Here is a 17,888-nt window from a genome sequence, read left to right on the forward strand (position 1 = left end):
GAATGCGTACAATGGGAAAATCCAAACTAGCATTCAAAGTTGCTCTAATTATTATTGTAAAAAAAATAAATAAATAAAAACACTAAAGTTTTAAGCTATTGCTAGAAATATATGATTTTGAGCTTCTAATGTTTATTTTAATTATTTGACATCAACCAACTGTATATATCTGGAATTTGGCCATAAACTGGTGAGCAGTCAACCATGTGTACTGTGGCCATCTCATCATAGAGATTGAAAATGAATATTTTTGATTTGAGCAATGCTATAGCAATAAATTATTTTACAACATTTTTATAAAATGTTGATGCGACCAATCTCTTGTTAGTTTTCATCTAAGCCTACCATTAACCACATCAGCAGTTTGTAAAATATTCTATAAAATAGTTTGTATCTCTAGCATTATTCATTTAATTTTAGGGACTAATCATTCATAAGTTAAAATTTAAGAATTGACAATGGATTTACACCAATAAATAATTAAAACCAATTAGGCTTTTGGATTGCTAATTTTATGGAGCTAGCATCTCAATAAAATGCCATTAATTTAGATACTAATATTTTTCCCCTTCATAAACTCATATTTGAAAAAAAATTTCTCTAGTTTAATCTAAGTGTATATGTATATAAAATTCCCTCTAAAATACTTGATGTCACCCAACAAATCTAAAAGGTCCAAAGCATGAGAAAACTATAACCCAATGCACTTGTAAATTTTGTTGACAATTCAATCCAAAGAATTCCCACCAACATCAATAAATTTTCATAAAAATTTCATTAAAAATGCTCCCAAAGTAAGTAAAAGCTCTATGAATAATTACAATGACCATTAACCACAAAAGAATAAAGGTCTGAATAATAATTATTACACATCAATAACTTTTCCTGTCACCACTATCAGCTGCAAAAGAATAAGTCAAGGCTCCTTTGGGATGTACACATCTAAGGATCACCACCTCAAAAGTCCAGCCTCCATCAGTAGTTGTATAACTACTATTAGGCATAAAAACCTATCTCAAAAAGATCATTGCCTACTCTAAAAAAGTTTGGTGAAAGAATTAGTCAAGTCTCCTCTATGATCATTAGTTGTATAACTACTATTAGCCACAAAAACATATCTCCAAAAGATCGCTGCCTGCTCTGAAAAAGTTTGGTGGAAGAATGTGATGAAATGGAACCTAGTAAGTGGCATCATTAATGAGGGTGAGGAAAATGCAAGTTTCATAATAAAGAATAATTTACAAAACATGCATAATTTGGGAATTTCATTTAAAAGCTGCAAAATCAGGCTCATTTATAATTTGACAAGAATAATTAAAATGATGCAACTCAAAGTTTCTTAAAATAACCACCATGAATCTGCATAATATCACTATGAGCTTAATAATGTCCAAAATCATTTCAAACTAGGAAACCTCACCTAAGACCTTATGACATTATCGTCACATAGGCAGAGGACGTCACAAAGACGAGGTCGTCATACAGATGGGGTAATCACTAGTGTCATAGCACAAGGGCCAAATAACATTAAAAGCTCACATATGAATGTATATGCAATGCATAGTTTACTTCCGAGTAGTTTCATAGGATTTTTCAATGGACAAATACCCATAATATCCTCAAATTCCTCAAAACAATTTCTTGTCCAAAAATATTTTTGCATTAATTTCCCCAATAATAAAAGTTAAGATAAAGCATCTTTTGTATTTCCAATTAATACAATGAATCCATAAAGCTATCAAAGTAGTAAATCGAAGATGCTCATATTTTTCATGTCAATAATTCATGCATTTTCCCATATGTAATGCCAAATATGATGCCCTTTTCATAAATAATACATTAAAGTTACAACATGAAGCTTTTAAGGAAAATATAGTTTCTATAAATAATTTCCCAAAATGTGTTTAACACAAAAACAATTTTTTATGCAAAATTATTTTATCTTTAAAAATCTCCTTAAGAAGCTACTTACCTTGCAACCCACAAAATCCTAGATTCCCAGACTCCAAAGGAGATTAGCTAGAACCTAGAAAATAATAAACAAACCTATCACGATAAGCATAAATCTTGAAATTGCATCTTGCTATGAAATAGGACTTGCTAAATAAGCCATTAAATAGGTAAGTCTCAATATTTTAACCTCAAAAGTAATGTATAACACTTCCATGGTTACTCAACAATTTAATATACAAGACATAAGCTCCAATTTATAAACTTAAGCCATCCAAGGTCATCTCCCTAATATTAAAATTTCTACACTTCATGAGTAGGTTCCATAAGATTTACACAACATCATCAACAAACCCATGACATCAAAATCACAATATCCTCCAAGACAAGCAATTATAAATTTCAACTAGCTCCAAATAAACCGAATAGCAATGAAAAAATAAGATTTACCAACTATCACATGTTGTAACCCTAAAACTCCTAAATATCCACTGTAACAAACCTTAGACAAATTTCACTTATAAAAATCATAAACCCACTTATTATGTAAAGCCACCAAGTCAAAACCCATACGCATAATCACATAAATGTCACTTTCAAGGCTTAGATTAAATGAACCTCTAGCAAATATGTGTAAACCCAGCAAAAATAGAGTTTTTACCTCAAATAATAGAGATGAATAAGCCTTACCGTTTTCCTATGGAGTTTTCCTGTAAGCTTCACCAAAAAAAGATGGTGGTGAGGAGTGAGGTACCGATGGGAGAGTGTGAGGGAGGAGTGTGTGTGTGTGTGTTCATGTTTTTTTTTTTTTATATGAAAAGAGAAGAGAACAAAATAAGAGGGAGAGATGACCCGACCAAGAGTCGGAGAGATATTGTGAGAATGAGTGGTGGGGAACATGTGGGTCTAAAAAAATCCAACTCTTTTGTTAGAGCTAAGGCGTTACATTTGAACCCCAATCTTTGCTTTCTCATTCCCTCACCCAACCTTATAAGAACTTGTACTTGTGAAGTTACTTTCACACCAAGGGTGCACGGTGGTATTTGGACATTTTTTTATTAGCTTGCTATGAGACTCATTAGATAAGTTCCTAAAGCAAAATTTGCACTCGTTTAGTCCCAGTTTTTTGGTATTGCAATAAGTGAATGGGAGCCCAAAACTAACACATCATTAAAACGAATATTGGCATACTATCATGCAGCAGGTGCTCAAGACCTATGAAGACACATTAAGCCAAACACTCAACATGAAAATATAATAAATACTTAAACCAATGTATCGAGAATAAATTTATCATAAGATGTAAGAGACTTATGGATCGATCTTTACAATTCCATCCGAGACTTTATTTATACTTAATAAAGCCTTTTTTATGTTTAAGCTTTATTATGAGTACAATTTTTGGCATTAAAAAACAAAACAAGAAAGAAAGAAACAAGACAACAATATATCATTGCAATATAAGTATCCCAAATCACTTCACTTCATCCACTAGAATGAAAGAGGCGGGATGCTTTGTTCATTCCTAAAGAAATTAGTGGGATCAAATACGGTCTTCACAAACACCAACCTTTTGAAGTTGTTCTTAAAATATTTAGTACCCCATACGCTTGCCTGTCTTAAACTTGTGCGGCGGCCTTTCTTATTTTTACCTATGTCAAGGTCTCTATAATTTAGATACGCTTCCCTCGGAGAATTTGAAACGTAGGGAGCCATATAAGCGTAAAGCCTTCTCATCCAACGTACATGCTTTTTAGTTGCCGCCGTCCCTTCTTCTGACCAATACACCAAGCATTGGATTTTGCCAATGACGCCTGCTCTATGTGGGAAAGGTGTTGCAGACTCCGAAATTTCACTCATTCTCCCCCCATATGGATTCAGGATTATTACAGATGACTGTGCCTCCTCAAAAAATCTTGGCCAAATCCCTTCCAACGCAGCCTTGGGAATGGGTTGCCTCACATAGTTGGATTTCGCTTTATAAGAGTTAACTGTCAGAGTCCTATTTAGCAAAACTTCTAGGGATTGTCCATTTTGGAATCCAGCAAAGTAGAGGATAGATTGAATCCAGCTCATTTCTGTACAATCTTCACTCACCAAACCAAGCTCAGGAAAGCTCTTTTGCATCAATGGAAGGAGCTTATCCTTCCCTCCTAGGTAAATGGAATTGAACGAAGCATGGACCGACCTATTCCCGTATTGGACAGAACCTGAACCTGTTAAGAGTACACGAATAAAGAGGTCTCTATCGATATTGGGTGCAACATACCGCCACCGATGAAGAATTTTGGTTGCATTTTGTTCCAAGCCCTTTCTGACTGTGAACACAGTCACATTTACTGGAACAGGAACCAGCTTGATTTTCCATGAAACAATGACTCCAAAGCTAGCCCCTCCTCCTCCTCGAATGGCCCAAAACAGATCTCCCATTGATTTTCTGTCAAGGAATCTTCCCTTAACATCAATCAAATGTGCATCAAGAACATTATCTGCAGCAAGGCCATATTTGCGCAACAATGTACCGTACCCTACCCCACTGAAATGTCCACCAACACCTATTGTTTGGCAAACTCCAGCTGGAAAGCCAAGGGTTCTACTCTTATCGGCAATCCAATAGTATAATTCACCCAATGTTGCACCGGATTGAACCCAGACAGTGTTATTTTCTATTGAATCACATACAAGCTTCGAAGGTTCTATCAATGGAGGAAATACGAACCACAGAGAGAGAGAAATGTAAACTTGTAAAATGAATTTCTTGTATTAAATTATCAGACTCTGTTCTCTTATATAGTGAGAACAGAGGTGTAAACAGTAACAGAAATATTCACCCAATACAAACTGCTGTACATGTGTATTAAATCTATAACTAACCTAGCTAACTCATCAACTGTACAGTATCAAACGACAGCAATATATCATCAACTATACTAAGCTATTGTAGTTTACTCCTATATGTACAAAATACAAACAACAAAGATATGTACAACCTATCTAATACTTAACACTCCCCCTCAAGATGAACTATAAATGTTGATTAAGTTCATCTTGGACAGAAGAAAGTAGAACTGTTTATATCCAAGTGCCTTTGTGAAGAAATCAGCAATTTGATGTCGAGTAGGAACATGGAATGTCTTAATGATTCCAGCTTGAATTTTGTCTCGAATAAAGTGGCAGTCAACCTCTATATGGTTCGTTCTTTCGTGGAACACAGGATTTGCAGCAATATATAAAGCTGCCTTCATCAAGTACAAAGATGGCTGATTGTGATCTAAACCAATAGTTCTAAGCAAGGTCAACAACCAAACAATCTCACTTGTGGCAGTAGCCATTGCTCGATACTCTGATTCTGCTGATGATCTAGACACCACTTGTTTTTTACATTTCCAAGATATGAGAGAATCACCAAGGAAAACACAGAATCCTGGCCCGACCTTCTGGTGTCTGGACAGGCTACCCAGTCAGCATCACAGTAGGCTTTGAGTCTTAATTCTGAACTCGCAGAGAGAAATAAGCCCTGTCCTGGTGTCTTCTTTAGATACTTAAGCACTTTATAGGCTGCATGCAGGTGTGGAATTTTAGGAGAACTCATAAACTGACTCAGTTTATGCACTGAGTAACAGATGTCAGGTCTAGTGAGAGTCAAATAGAGTAGCTTCCCTATAATTCTTCTATATAAGGATGGGTCTGGAACATCCTCTCCCATTGAGCTCCTAAACTTGGCTGTTTGATCCATAGGCACATTAGCTGGTTTACTTGCTAGCAGACCCATATCAGAAAGCAGCTCTAAAGTAAACTTCCTTTGACACAAACTAATGCCTTTCACAATCTTTGCAACCTCAAGGCCTAAGAAATACTTCAAGGTACCAAGATCTTTTAGTTTGAACTTGTCATCTAGAAAAACCTTGAAAGCATTGACTGCCTCCACATTATTGCTAGCTATTAGAATATCATCCACATAAACTAGTAAGATGAGAATTGAACCCTTGCTGACCTTAGTGAAGATAGAATAGTCTGACTTAGATTGAGTAAAACCATGATTAAGAAGAGTGAATGAGAGCTTAGCAAACCACTGCCCGCCTGCTTGCTTCAAGCCATAAAGAGACTTGGTGAGTCTGCACACCTCCTCCTTGCTGCCAAATCCTGGAGGAGGAACCATATACACTTCCACATTTAAATCCCCATGCAAGAATGCATTATTAACATCCAATTGAGAGAGATGCCAACCATACACAGCAGCCATGGCCAAAGAGTTCTAACAGTTACAAATTTTACCACAGGAGAGAAAGTTTCATAGTAATCAATTCCCTCAGTCTGAGTGAAGCCCTTAGCAACAAGTCTAGCCTTGTACCTTTCAATAGAACCATCAGCTTTAAGCTTAATTTTGTACACCCACTTGCACCCAATAGGCACCTTACCAAGAGGCAGTTTGGTCATTACCCAAGTCTGATTGGCCTGAAGTGCATCAATCTCAGCCTTCATGGTAGCTTGCCACAAGGGATCAGGTAAAGCTTCAGCATAGGAAGAAGGTTCCTTGGCAACAGACAAGGCAACAGAAAAAACTCTATGTGCAATAGACAACTTAGTATAAGAAAGAGTAGAGGAAAGTGGATAAAGGATACCTGGATTGTCAGTAAACATGGAATCATGGGAAGGTATGAGTGAGGCCATATTGCAGTGAAGACTAGAAATATTTGTAGAAGCTAAATTGCAGTGATAATCATGAAGGTATGAGGGAGGTTTATGAGACCTATTAGACCTTCTAACAACAGGTAAATCAGGTAAGGGAACAGCAAGAACAGGAGGGTCAGGTGGAACAACAATAACAGCTTGAGAAGAATCCAGATCAGGATGAACAAGATCTGGAAACTCATCGGGGAGGCACTGACGGGGTCAGGGGCCTGAAAGGAAGAGAAAGCTCGGCGAGAAAAGGAGAAATGGACTCAGGAAGTGAAGGTTGACAGGGAAAAATATTGGGAGAAGTAGAAGAAAGACTAGGGGCAGATTTAGACAACCAATGTTTGAAAGGAAAGATAGACTCTTTGAAAATGACATCTCTAGAAAGAAAAACAGATTTGGTGGACAAATCATACAACTTATACCCTTTGGTTCCAAAAGGATAGCCAAGAAATATGCATGCCTTAGCCCTAGGATCAAACTTGGATCTATTTCTAGCCAAAGTAGAGGCATAACATAGGCAGCCAAAAGATCTAAGATGATGATAAGATGGCAAATGACCCAAAAGTTTTTGATAAGGTGTGAGATTACCTAGAAGAGGACTAGGAAATCTGTTGATAAGATATGTGGCTGTAAGAGCACAATCCCCCCAGAATTTTAAAGGCAAATTGGCATGAAATCTCAAGGCTCTTGCAACATTCAACAAATGCTGATGTTTTCTTTCAACAACAGCATTTTGTTATGGTGTTTCAACACAAGATAGCTGGTGTAAAATACCCTTGGAAGCATAAAATGAAGAAAGGGCAAATTCAAGACCATTGTCAGTCCTAAGCACCTTAATTGGAACCTTGAATTGAGTAAGGATCATTTGAAAGAAATTCTGAACTAAGGAAGAAGCATCAGATTTATGTTTCATTAAATAAACCCAAGTACATCTACTATGATCATCAACCAAAGTAAGAAAGTATCTTGAGCCATTCAATGAAGGGGTAGAATAAGGTCCCTAAATATCAGCATGGATCAAATCAAAACAAGATAAAGAAACACTTGTAGATTTGGGAAAAGGTAATTTGTGTTGCTTGGCCAAAGGACAGACATAACAATCAAAAGAATTGTTATTATTACAAGAAGTCAAATCAGGTACAATAGAATTCAACAAAGCTAATCTTTGTGAAGAGGGGTGTCCCAATCTGTAATGCCATAATCTAACAACATTATTGGAAGTAACAATAGCATGAGAAGAGACAAGATCACATGCATTGACACTTTTATTACAAAGAAAAGATGGTAATCTAGATAAAACCTCTGAAACAGAAGAGGGTAAGGTGATGGAATTAGTGCTCTGCAAAGTGTACAGTCCTCCATGTCTCTTACCCAACCCAATCATCTTCCAGTGCTGTAAGTCCTGAAGAAAACAATAATGAGAAAGAAAAACACAGCAGCAAAAGGAATTCTGGGTCAGTTTACTTATGGAAATAAGGTTGAAAGAAAAACTAGGAATGCAAAGGACATGTTCTAGAGTTAGAGTTGCTGAAATTTTAACAGTTCCAATGTGAGTCACTTGAACCATGTCACCATTAGGAAGTCTAACTGAAATTTGAACAGAAGAAGTAATAGAAGTAAAGAAATGAATGGAATGCACCATGTGGTCAGTTACACCACTATCAAGAATCCAGTCATAGGAACTAATGTGAGAGGTATTGACAGTTGAAGAAAAAACAGAATGCTCAAGAGAAGGAGAAAAGCAAATATTGACTCTTGAAGGGAAGACAGAATGCTCAAGGGAAGGTGAAAGGCAACTACCTGATAACTCTTGGGCTGAAACAGTCATTGAAGGCTGAGTAATGACAGTAGCAACCTGAGGAGTGTTGTTCAAACATGCCTCTGGTGGAGCTTAAGTTCCAAAATGACATTGAGAGTTCAATAATCAAATCAATGGCTGATATTCAGTCTTGGTGAGTGTGACAGGTTCACTAGCATGATCTTCAGCAGCAATGACATTGTTTGCAAAAGGCTGACCACCCTTGTTCTTGAACTTGTACCCAGGAGGGTAGCCATGCAGTTTATAACACTTGTCAACAACATGTCCCATGGCTCCACAATGAGTGCATTGTGGTCTACCACTCTTAGGCTTAGTAAAATTCTTGGTATTACCAGACTTTGATCCTAGAGCTGCTAAAGCTGCTGATGTATCAACCAAGACTCTCTTCCCAGCACCCACCTTTCTCTGCTTCTCATCTTGAAGCAAAAGAGAGAACACTTTGCTTAGAGGAGGCACAGGTTCCATAAGGAGAATCTGTCCTTTGATAGCTACATATGTCTCATTCAGCCCCATCAGAAAAGACATAGTGCAGTCCTCAATTTGATGACCACATGTACATGTCCTGTAATTTGAAAATTCATCCCAAAGTCCCTTGAATTTGGTGTAGTATGCATTGATGGTTAAATCTTCTTGGGTCAGGGTACTAATCTCTTTCCTTAATTCATAGATTCTAGGTCCATTTCCTTGGCCATATCTGTACTGTAAGTCAACCCATACATCTCTGGCAGTCTTGAAATAAACTATACTTGGTTGTAAATCCTTAGAAACAGAATTAAACAACCAAGCTAAGATTGTGCTGTTACACTTACACCAAGCTCTGTGATATGGATGATCAACAGATTGGGGCTTAGGAATAGAGCCATCAATGAAACCCAATTTGGTCTTGGCATCCGAAGAAATGAGAATTGCCCTACTCCATGTGCTATAATTTTCTTCAGTGAGAGGTTGAACTACCAAAGAAACACCTGGGTTATCTCCACTAGACAGGAAATAGGGACTAGAGGTGTTTTCCCAAGGCTGGACAGTAGGAGCAGTAGTACTAGAGGTGCTTTCAGACATACTTAGTGCAAAATTGATGATGATTCAGAGTCTCAAGCAAGAATTAGGAAAAACGAAAATCAAGAATTGATTTTCTAGAGAGTTCTTCAAGAAACGAACACTGAAACTAGGTCAAATCAAGATGCAATTAACAATCTTGCTGAGATCACAACAGATAGGTATGAATTGGGAATTGAAACCCTAAGAAATCAAGATGCAATTCGTAATCTTGATGAGTTCACAACAGAAAATTGTAAATTGGAAATTGAAACCCTAAGATCGAAGATTTCAATTTCAATTATGAACAAGAAAAACAGAATCAAGAAGATGATGATCTTTATGCAAGAATCAACAGAAACACGATGAAGAAAATTTCTAGTTGATCTAAAAGAAGCATTAAGAAAACAAGAAAGAATGTAATTGAACTAATAAGAATCAGAGATTACCAGACTTGAAAGATCTCTGAGCTAGTTCTGCTCTGATACCATATTGAATCACATACAAGCTTCGAAGGTTCTATCAATGGAGGAAATATGAACCACAGAGAGAGAGAAATGTAAACTTGTAAAATGAATTTCTTGTATTAAATTATCAGACTCTGTTCTCTTATATAGTGAGAACAGAGGTGTAAACAGTAACAGAAATATTCACCCAATACAAACTGCTGTACACGTGTATTAAATCTATAACTAACCTAGCTAACTCATCAACTGTACAGTATTAAACGACAGCAATATATCATCAACTATACTAAGCTATTGTAGTTTACTCCTATATGTACAAAATACAAATAACAAAGATATGTACAACCTATCTAATACTTAACATTTTCTACATCAATAGAAATGTTTCGAAGATTAATCATATCAAGTATGACAAATGGTACAGGAGAAACAAAAGAAAGACCCTCGTAATCATGTCCACCACTTCTAACACTTACTTGGATTCTGTGTTTTTGGGCACAATAAAGTGTTTCTTGAATTTGTGAAACACCCAATGGTGTAACAATGACTTGAGGTTTTGGAGTGGAAGGTGTTGAGAATCTGGTGTTTCTGAAGGATGATTTCAATACAAATGAATATGAAGAGTTGGAGGGGGTGTAAATGACTTTAGAAATACTGTCATTTCCGGAATGAAGGGTCAGGCACTGAAGAAAGTTTTCATGAGTATGAGCTGAAGTTGCCAATAAAAATGAGAAAAGAAGAGCAAACACAAATAAAGAAACTGATAAATTTTTTTTTTTTTTTTGTGTGTGGTGATTGAAACTGGATTAGTGCTTCGTTATTTATAGCGTTTTAGTAGCGTGACGAGCATTCCAACTTAAAGATTTGAAGTAATCCTCTCAATAAACACAACACAACACACTTCCCCCTTTCTCCCTCACACTCTCACTCTCCTACCGGTCCCCACTCCTCACCACTACCACTACCTTATTTTCTGGCGAAGTTTACTAGAAAATTTCATAGCAGAAGTTAAGGCTCACTCATTTCTATTATTTGAAGTAAAAACTCCTAATCTTTTTATGAGTTTATATGCTTCTACTTGAGATTCTTTTAATTTATACTTTGATAATGATATTCATATGATTATGAGTTTTAGAAATGATATTCATGTATTTGTATGTATGGGTTTGGTCTTGGTGGATTTATTTGATAAGTGAGTTTATAGTTTTTACAAGTGGTAGCTAACTAAAGTTTATTTATGGTAGAAATTTGGGAGTTTTGAGTTATATCATGTGATAGATGGTAAATATAATTATTATTGTTTATTTGAAGCCAGTTATAAATTTAAATTACTAGTTTTGGAAGGTATTGTGAATTTTGGTATCATGGATTCATGGGTCTCTTTTTGATGCAGTGTGCCCAACCTGCCTCTTAACTACTAACCACAAATCTTGGAAAATATCTCTTCCTCTTTGGCCTATCAACTAAGGGTTTTTTATACCTATTATTTTCTTTTTTCTTTTTCTTTTTTTCACACAAACACAACACACTTCTCCCTTTCTCCCTCACACTCTCCTACCGGTCCCCACTCCTCACCACTACCACCACCTTCTTTTCTGGTGAAGTTTACTAGAAAATTCCATAGGAAAAAGTAAAAGCTCACTCATCTCTATTATTTGAAGACTCCTAATCTGTTGATGAGTTTATATGCTTCTGCTTGAGATTCTTTTAATCTATACTTTTATAATGATATTCATATGATTTATGAGTTTTAGAAGTGATATTCATGTATTTGTATGTATGGGTTTGGTCTTGGTGGATTTATTTGATAATTGAGCTTATGATTTTTACAAATGGTAGCTAACTAAAGTTTATTTATGGTAAAAATTTGAGAGTTTTGAGTTATATCATATGATAGATGGTAAATATAATTATTATTATTTTTTAATTGAAGCCAGTTAAAGATTTAAATTTTTAGTTTTGGAAGATATTGTAATTTTTGGTATCATGGGTCTCTTGTTGATGTAGTGTTGCCCACCTACCCCTTAACTCCTAAGCACAAATCTTGCAAAATATCTCTTCCTCTTTGGTCTATCAACTAAGGGTTTTCTATACTTTTTTTTTTTTTTTTTCACACAAACATAGCACACTTCTCCCTTTCTCCCTCACACTCTCCTACCGGTCCCCACTCCTCACCACTACCACTACCTTCTTTTCTGGCAAAGTTTACTAGAAAATTCTATAGGAAAAAGTAAAGGCTCACTCATCTCTATTATTTGAAGCTAAGACTCCTAATCTTTTGATGAGTTTATATGCTCTTTTAATCTATACTTTGATAACAATATTCATACGATTTATGAGTTTTAGAAGTGATATTCATGTATTTGTATGTATGGGTTTGGTCTTGGTGGATTTATTTGATAAGTGAGTTTATGGTTTTTACAAATGGTAGCTAACTAAAGTTTATTTATTGTAGAAATTTGGGAGTTGAGTTATTTCATGTGATAGATAGTAAATATAATTTTTTTTTTTTGATTAGGGTAAATATAATTATTATTGTTTATTTGAAGCCAGTTAAAGATTTAAATTTTTAGTTTTAGAAGATATTGTGATTTTTGGTATCATTCGTCTCTTGTTGATGTAGTGTAAATCTTTTGGGAAATACTTATAAAGTGTTGAGGTTTTGATGTCAAGGAAAATACCTTGAATGATTTAAGTCTATAAATTGAAGTTTATGCCTTGTAAATTAAACTGTTGAGAAACTTTGGAAATGAAATATATTATTTGTGAGGTTAAATACTTAGGTTTGCCTAATTAATTTCCTATTTAGAGATTTTTAATTTGTAGCTAGATGCAATATCAAGTTTTATGCTTATCGTGATAGGTTTGCTTAATATTGTTTTGATTCTATCTAATCTCCTTTGGAGCTTGGAGAATTAGATTTTTTGTGGGTTTTAAGGTAGGTGGTTTTTTAATGGGATTTTTTGTAAAATAACCATATTGCATAAATGTTTTTTTTTGGGGGGGGGGGGGGTTGTTAAATACATTTTGAAAAATTATTTATAGAACTATGTTATCCTAAAAAGTGTTGTGTTATGACCCTACTATGTATGATTATATATGAAAAACGCATCATATTTAATATTGCATATGGGGAAATGCATGAGTATTTGGCATGGAAAAAGATAAGCATCTTTGAATTACTTTGATAATGGATTTCATGGATTTATGGCATTAGTTGGAAATACTAAAAAAGTGTTATCTTAACTTGTATAATTTGGAAAATTGATAGAAAATCTTGTTGACAAGAAATGATTTTGAAAAATTTAGGAGCTTTGTAAAATGCTTGGATATTATAAAGTTTTATGAAACTACTTGGAATGAACTACGAGTTTCAATTTTATATAGCTGTGAGCTTTATATTGTTTTTATCCTTATGTCGTGATTAGTGTGATTACCCCAGCTAGATGTCACAGTCTTTGTGACATTGATATCTTGGCACATTTGATGTCTTTGTGGCATAATTGATGTCTTCATATCATAATTTGATGTTTTTGTGGCATAACTGATGTCTTCATGGTATAAACTTATTTCTTCATAGCATAATTTGATGTCTTTGTGGCATAACAAGATGTCTTTGTAGCATACCTAACGTCTTTATGGTGGCTTGTTATGTGGCCTTAGGTTGGACTTTCAGGTTTTTAAATTGTGTTTATATAACTCACAGTATATAGTATGTAGTTTTATGTTGAAATATTTTGAGAAAGCTTGGTGTTACATTCTTTTAATCATTCTTATTATTTTATTAAGAAAAATAGATTTGCATGAACCAAATGGAAATTTCCAAATTATAACACATTTTGTAAAATACTAATTATCATGAGACTTACATTTCCCTCACACCTATTAATTATGCTACATACTGGGGTTTAGCTCATCCCATCCTCTAACAGTTTTTCAGATCAATTAGCTATAACTTGGGAGCTTACTTTATTTGGGGGTAATTGAAGTGTTATGTTAAATTGGGAGACTTGTATTGTGGAAATTTTAGTATGGTTATATATTTTTATCACGTGGAAAAAAAAAATGAAAAATCTCCTAGAGTTTCTTTCTCGATGGTTCTTTTCTTATGTTTTGGACCCTATTGGGTGAGGCGTGACAGACTGTCCATTATTTTTATTCATCAAATTTTTAGGATCACATTCAAGATGGATTTTTGATCTATTTATTAATTAACCAATCTTACTATCATGAAAATTTATTAAAATCAACAGGAAAAAAAAATCTTCCTAAAAAAGAGTCAAATAAAAATCCATTTATTAAGAAAATTTGCCTCCATCGCCTCCCATTTAATGGTACCCTTAGTTTAGTTTAGAGGGAGATCCTAATAGTATAGAAAAGGGAACCTAACCTAGTATACTATATTGTTCAAACTTCAGAATCATATAATATATATTAGGGAAAATTATACTTTGTCCACTTGTGATTTGCCTAAAAAACACTTTACTTGTGGTTTAAAAATGAACACTTTATCAACCTGAAGTAAGTTTTGTTTGTCTCATGTTGCCCACTTCTGTTAAAAGTAAAGGTAAATTTGTATTTTTGCTACCATTTTTTTGTCTCTCAACTCTCAAAACATAAAAAACTAAAAAAATCAAAAGAAAATAATATCTAAAAGTTAGATTTTGTAAAATTTTAGGTTTTAAATTTGGTTTTGGAGAAAATTTACAGTTTGTCAGTAAAATGAGACATGTGAAGTTGGGTTTTCTCTGCCGATCTGATTCTCTCTGGTTTTTATGTTCACTAGTTGGACTTTCTTTTCTTATTATTGACGTAAACGTGTAATGTGATAGCAAGAACAGCCTGGAAATTTTCCGATTTGATTGCTTCCATGCAATGCTTGCCAGTTGCCACTAAGACCCGTGAAGCTTTTGAAAGGACTCGTCTCTTTGAGAACCATTAATTTGTTCAAATTATGATGTAAAATTCTGAACCAAGGCATTGCTGGCAAATGTTGCGCAAGGAATTCTTCATACAGCCATTTACTGTCATCCCCATTAACTCCAAATAGTGGACCCATTCATGAACACCACCTACCTCCAATATACCCGTGAAGATAAAGTGATAAAAACTTTTAATAAATTTTATTTTTTTACAAAAGAAGATAGTGAAAAGTTGCTACCACTTTCAGGTCAAGCAAGGTTTTGCACCACTGGTTTACCAAGCGACATTGTTATCGAAGTCAACGACGTGACGTTTCATCTCCACAAGGTTTTTTCTCCATCAATCCCTGAGTTTTTTCTTCTCTTCTATACAATATTACACTCTCATTTTCTTTTTTGATATTTCGGTTTCCTTAGATGTGAGCACAAAAATTTTGTAAATTTGCATATCTAAAACCTACTTTTTCTATTTTACACTCTCATTTTTACAAAACACCCACACCAGTTTGTTTATTATACACATTTATTCAAATAAAATATTCATCCATGTCCACCACCAACGATCAATCCACACCCACCATCAACCCACCATCATCAAACCCAAAACCCACTGATCAAACTAAAAATCCAAAACTAATCAAACAAAAAAATTAAAAAGGATCAAAGGTAAGTGAGATCGTATTGGTGAGATTGTATCAGCAGTGAGAGTGAGATCGGTGAGATTGATCAGTGAGACCTGTGAAATTGGTGAGACTTATTAGGATGTGTGCCCTTAAATCCTACTGTATGATGCTATGTATAACATTATGTATGACTTAAAGTTGTAATTAATAAAGTTGTTTCATTATAATCTAAACTAATGGTAACATGAATATTTGACATTATCATATAATCCATAAGATGCATAGTATGTGATTTATGTGAAAAGTCACAGAAGATATAAATCACAAGTTCTTTGTAAACTCAGAATTATAGTTCGTAGTTCGGCGATGAAATTAGACATTTCATTTGCGAAGACTATAACATATCAACTAAAATGATTTGTCTTGATCGTGGAAGTGGAAACTTCTAGTTGGTATGCTGATATGTTTTAAGAGTTAAGACATATTGAACTGGACCGCTGTGAGATTTATTATTTTCCTAACGATTGTCAAATGAATAATAAATCTCACGACTTCTATTTACATGAACTCTTAATCTTAAGAGGATAATGGACATAATCATGAAATGTAGGTTGCTTTGATATATCAGAAGTGAGGTCTACAGAAATTATCAAAACCTCAGTATGTTGGGCAGCCACATTTGATATTGATGGAACATATATTCTTAAGATGAAATTCATAGTCTTTTAACGGAGATATAAAATATTCCCTTGAGATAAGCTTAATGTGTTTGGTTATTCAGAGTGTTAGGCCTAATCACTTTAGTAAGGAGTTACTAAAGTATATATTTATGAAATTGGATTTCATAAATATATAATGACTAATATAGAGGATTAAACCGGGTACAAAGTGACAGTCTACATTCATGACTTTGTATTACTACGAATATTTTATGAAGAGGTTGCATGTATTGTGGGGAGTAAAAGGGCCCAAGTGGGCATATGGGCCTTTGGGCTGTAACATGGAGGGCCGACTTGCTCCAGGATCAAACTCTATGAGTTGGCCCATACGCCGAGGGTCCGAGGATACAGCCGAGGGAGAGTTTCACCTCGGACAGATCCAAGAGAACTCAAAATTTCATTATGAAGGTCAAAGTACAATTCTGGAGAGACCAGTGGTTAAAAGGGGACATCTTGAATCTTCTAGATGCACTAGTATTAAAGAAAATATCAAGAATAAAGGCTGCCACCTCCGCATTAAAGGCTCTGCACCTACCTCCCTGGCCGCATTAATGGGGAGGTGACCCCTGAACAGTGAGGTGGAAACTTCTAGTCACTGTTCAAAAAGTATCAGGGAAGACAGTATAAAAGGGGGGTAAAGGCCAAAGAAAAAGGGGGATCGGAAAACTAAGAAAGAAATTAAGAACTTGTAATTTTGAAGGAAGAAAGAGAAATAATAAAGAAATAGTCCTCGGCTTGAGTCCGAGGAGACCCATTTGTCATTATCGTTCTTTATTTACTTGTGTTTGCTTATAAAAGCCTGTTATCAAGATCCCAGCGTTTCTAACCTAGGTTTCAAGCCCACACTCTACAAATCTTATTGTTTAAGGCTCATTGGGCCTGAGCCCGTGATTGTCTTTAGGTCCAGGTGCAATTGTGCACTTACATGTATAATAAAGTTTTGGGATATAATTCATAAATAAGGCCCAGAATGCAACTATATTTATATAGTGATATTAAATATAATTAATGCTAACTTTGGACTTGTCAAGAGTTAACAGAAAAGCCCAAGACCCATTAGAGCTAGTATCTTATTGGTCCATTTTGATCCCACTCCAAACCACATACTAAAACCCAATTGAAAAGGCCCAAAAGGCTAACCCAATTAGATAATCAGTTATAAGGAGAAAAACATACAAAATTTTGGTAAGAGAGATTATGAAATGGTGTGTATGTGAGCGTGGGACACTCTCTTATTCTCCTTTAGAAAACTGATTGAGGGACCACACTTCTTGGGCGTACAGTGGAATTGGAGTGAAGATTAAAAATGCCTCTAAGTGCTTCTAATCTTTGGTTTTGAATTTCACCACATCAAGATATACTCTCTTGTTCTTATATTCTGAAACTTACATAGCACATGTTAACAATTGCGAATAAAGTAGATCCGTTAATTTTTCACTGCGTATATTTTGTATGCGATACAAACATGTATTTAACCAACAAGACTGATCGGTGAGATCGGTGGACTGAGAGAGAGAGATAAAATGAGAGAGAGGTGAGAGTGAGAAGCTAAGAGAGTAAATGCACAACTTTACAAGAGCTACAAAAACCGTGCATAAATGCTCAACTTTACACCCACTGATGTGGGTGTTTTTTAGGTCAAAATGTGTAAAATGTAATATTTTTTTCTATCA

At 35.0% G+C, this 17,888-nt stretch overlaps 2 protein-coding genes across 2 annotated transcripts; both read right to left on the reverse strand.

The window, feature by feature from the left end:
• Positions 1-3,423: 3,423 nt before the first annotated feature.
• LOC142635555 (tetrahydroberberine oxidase-like) lies at positions 3,424-15,010 on the reverse strand. The gene is made up of 3 exons (XM_075809694.1): positions 14,835-15,010; positions 10,323-10,752; positions 3,424-4,635 (listed from the first exon to the last, which is right to left on the reverse strand). The coding sequence occupies exons 1-3, from the start codon at positions 15,008-15,010 to the stop codon at positions 3,442-3,444; spliced, it is 1,800 nt and encodes a 599-aa protein (XP_075665809.1). The 3' UTR covers positions 3,424-3,441.
• Positions 4,965-9,508, reverse strand: LOC142637079 (uncharacterized). The gene is made up of 7 exons (XM_075811370.1): positions 8,602-9,508; positions 8,138-8,520; positions 7,724-8,032; positions 7,405-7,630; positions 6,295-6,812; positions 5,267-6,205; positions 4,965-5,189 (listed from the first exon to the last, which is right to left on the reverse strand). Exons 1-7 carry the CDS (start codon positions 9,506-9,508, stop codon positions 4,965-4,967), a joined length of 3,507 nt encoding a protein of 1,168 aa, XP_075667485.1.
• Positions 15,011-17,888: the final 2,878 nt, after the last annotated feature.

Source organism: Castanea sativa, chromosome 5 (genome assembly GCF_040712315.1).
Source record: "Castanea sativa cultivar Marrone di Chiusa Pesio chromosome 5, ASM4071231v1".
Taxonomy (NCBI): domain Eukaryota; kingdom Viridiplantae; phylum Streptophyta; class Magnoliopsida; order Fagales; family Fagaceae; genus Castanea; species Castanea sativa.

Bases quoted from the DNA above. Each gene is read 5' to 3' on its own strand.
- LOC142637079 (XM_075811370.1), bottom strand. From the start codon at position 9,508: ATGTCTGAAAGCACCTCTAGTACTACTGCTCCTACTGTCCAGCCTTGG. The intron at 7,631-7,723 runs GTCTGTCCTTTG...GCTGATATTTAG, and splicing joins ACAATTCTTTTGATTGTTAT to GGACCTTATTCTACCCCTTC. The intron at 5,190-5,266 runs GTGAGATTGTTT...TACTTGATGAAG, and splicing joins AGCAATGGCTACTGCCACAA to GCAGCTTTATATATTGCTGC.
- LOC142635555 (XM_075809694.1), bottom strand. From the start codon at position 15,010: ATGGGTCCACTATTTGGAGTTAATGGGGATGACAGTAAATGGCTGTAT. The intron at 10,753-14,834 runs GCAAGCATTGCA...GCACTAATCCAG, and splicing joins ACGGGTCTTAGTGGCAACTG to TTTCAATCACCACACACAAA. The intron at 4,636-10,322 runs GTAGAAAATGTT...GAACCTTCGAAG, and splicing joins TTCGAAACATTTCTATTGAT to CTTGTATGTGATTCAATAGA.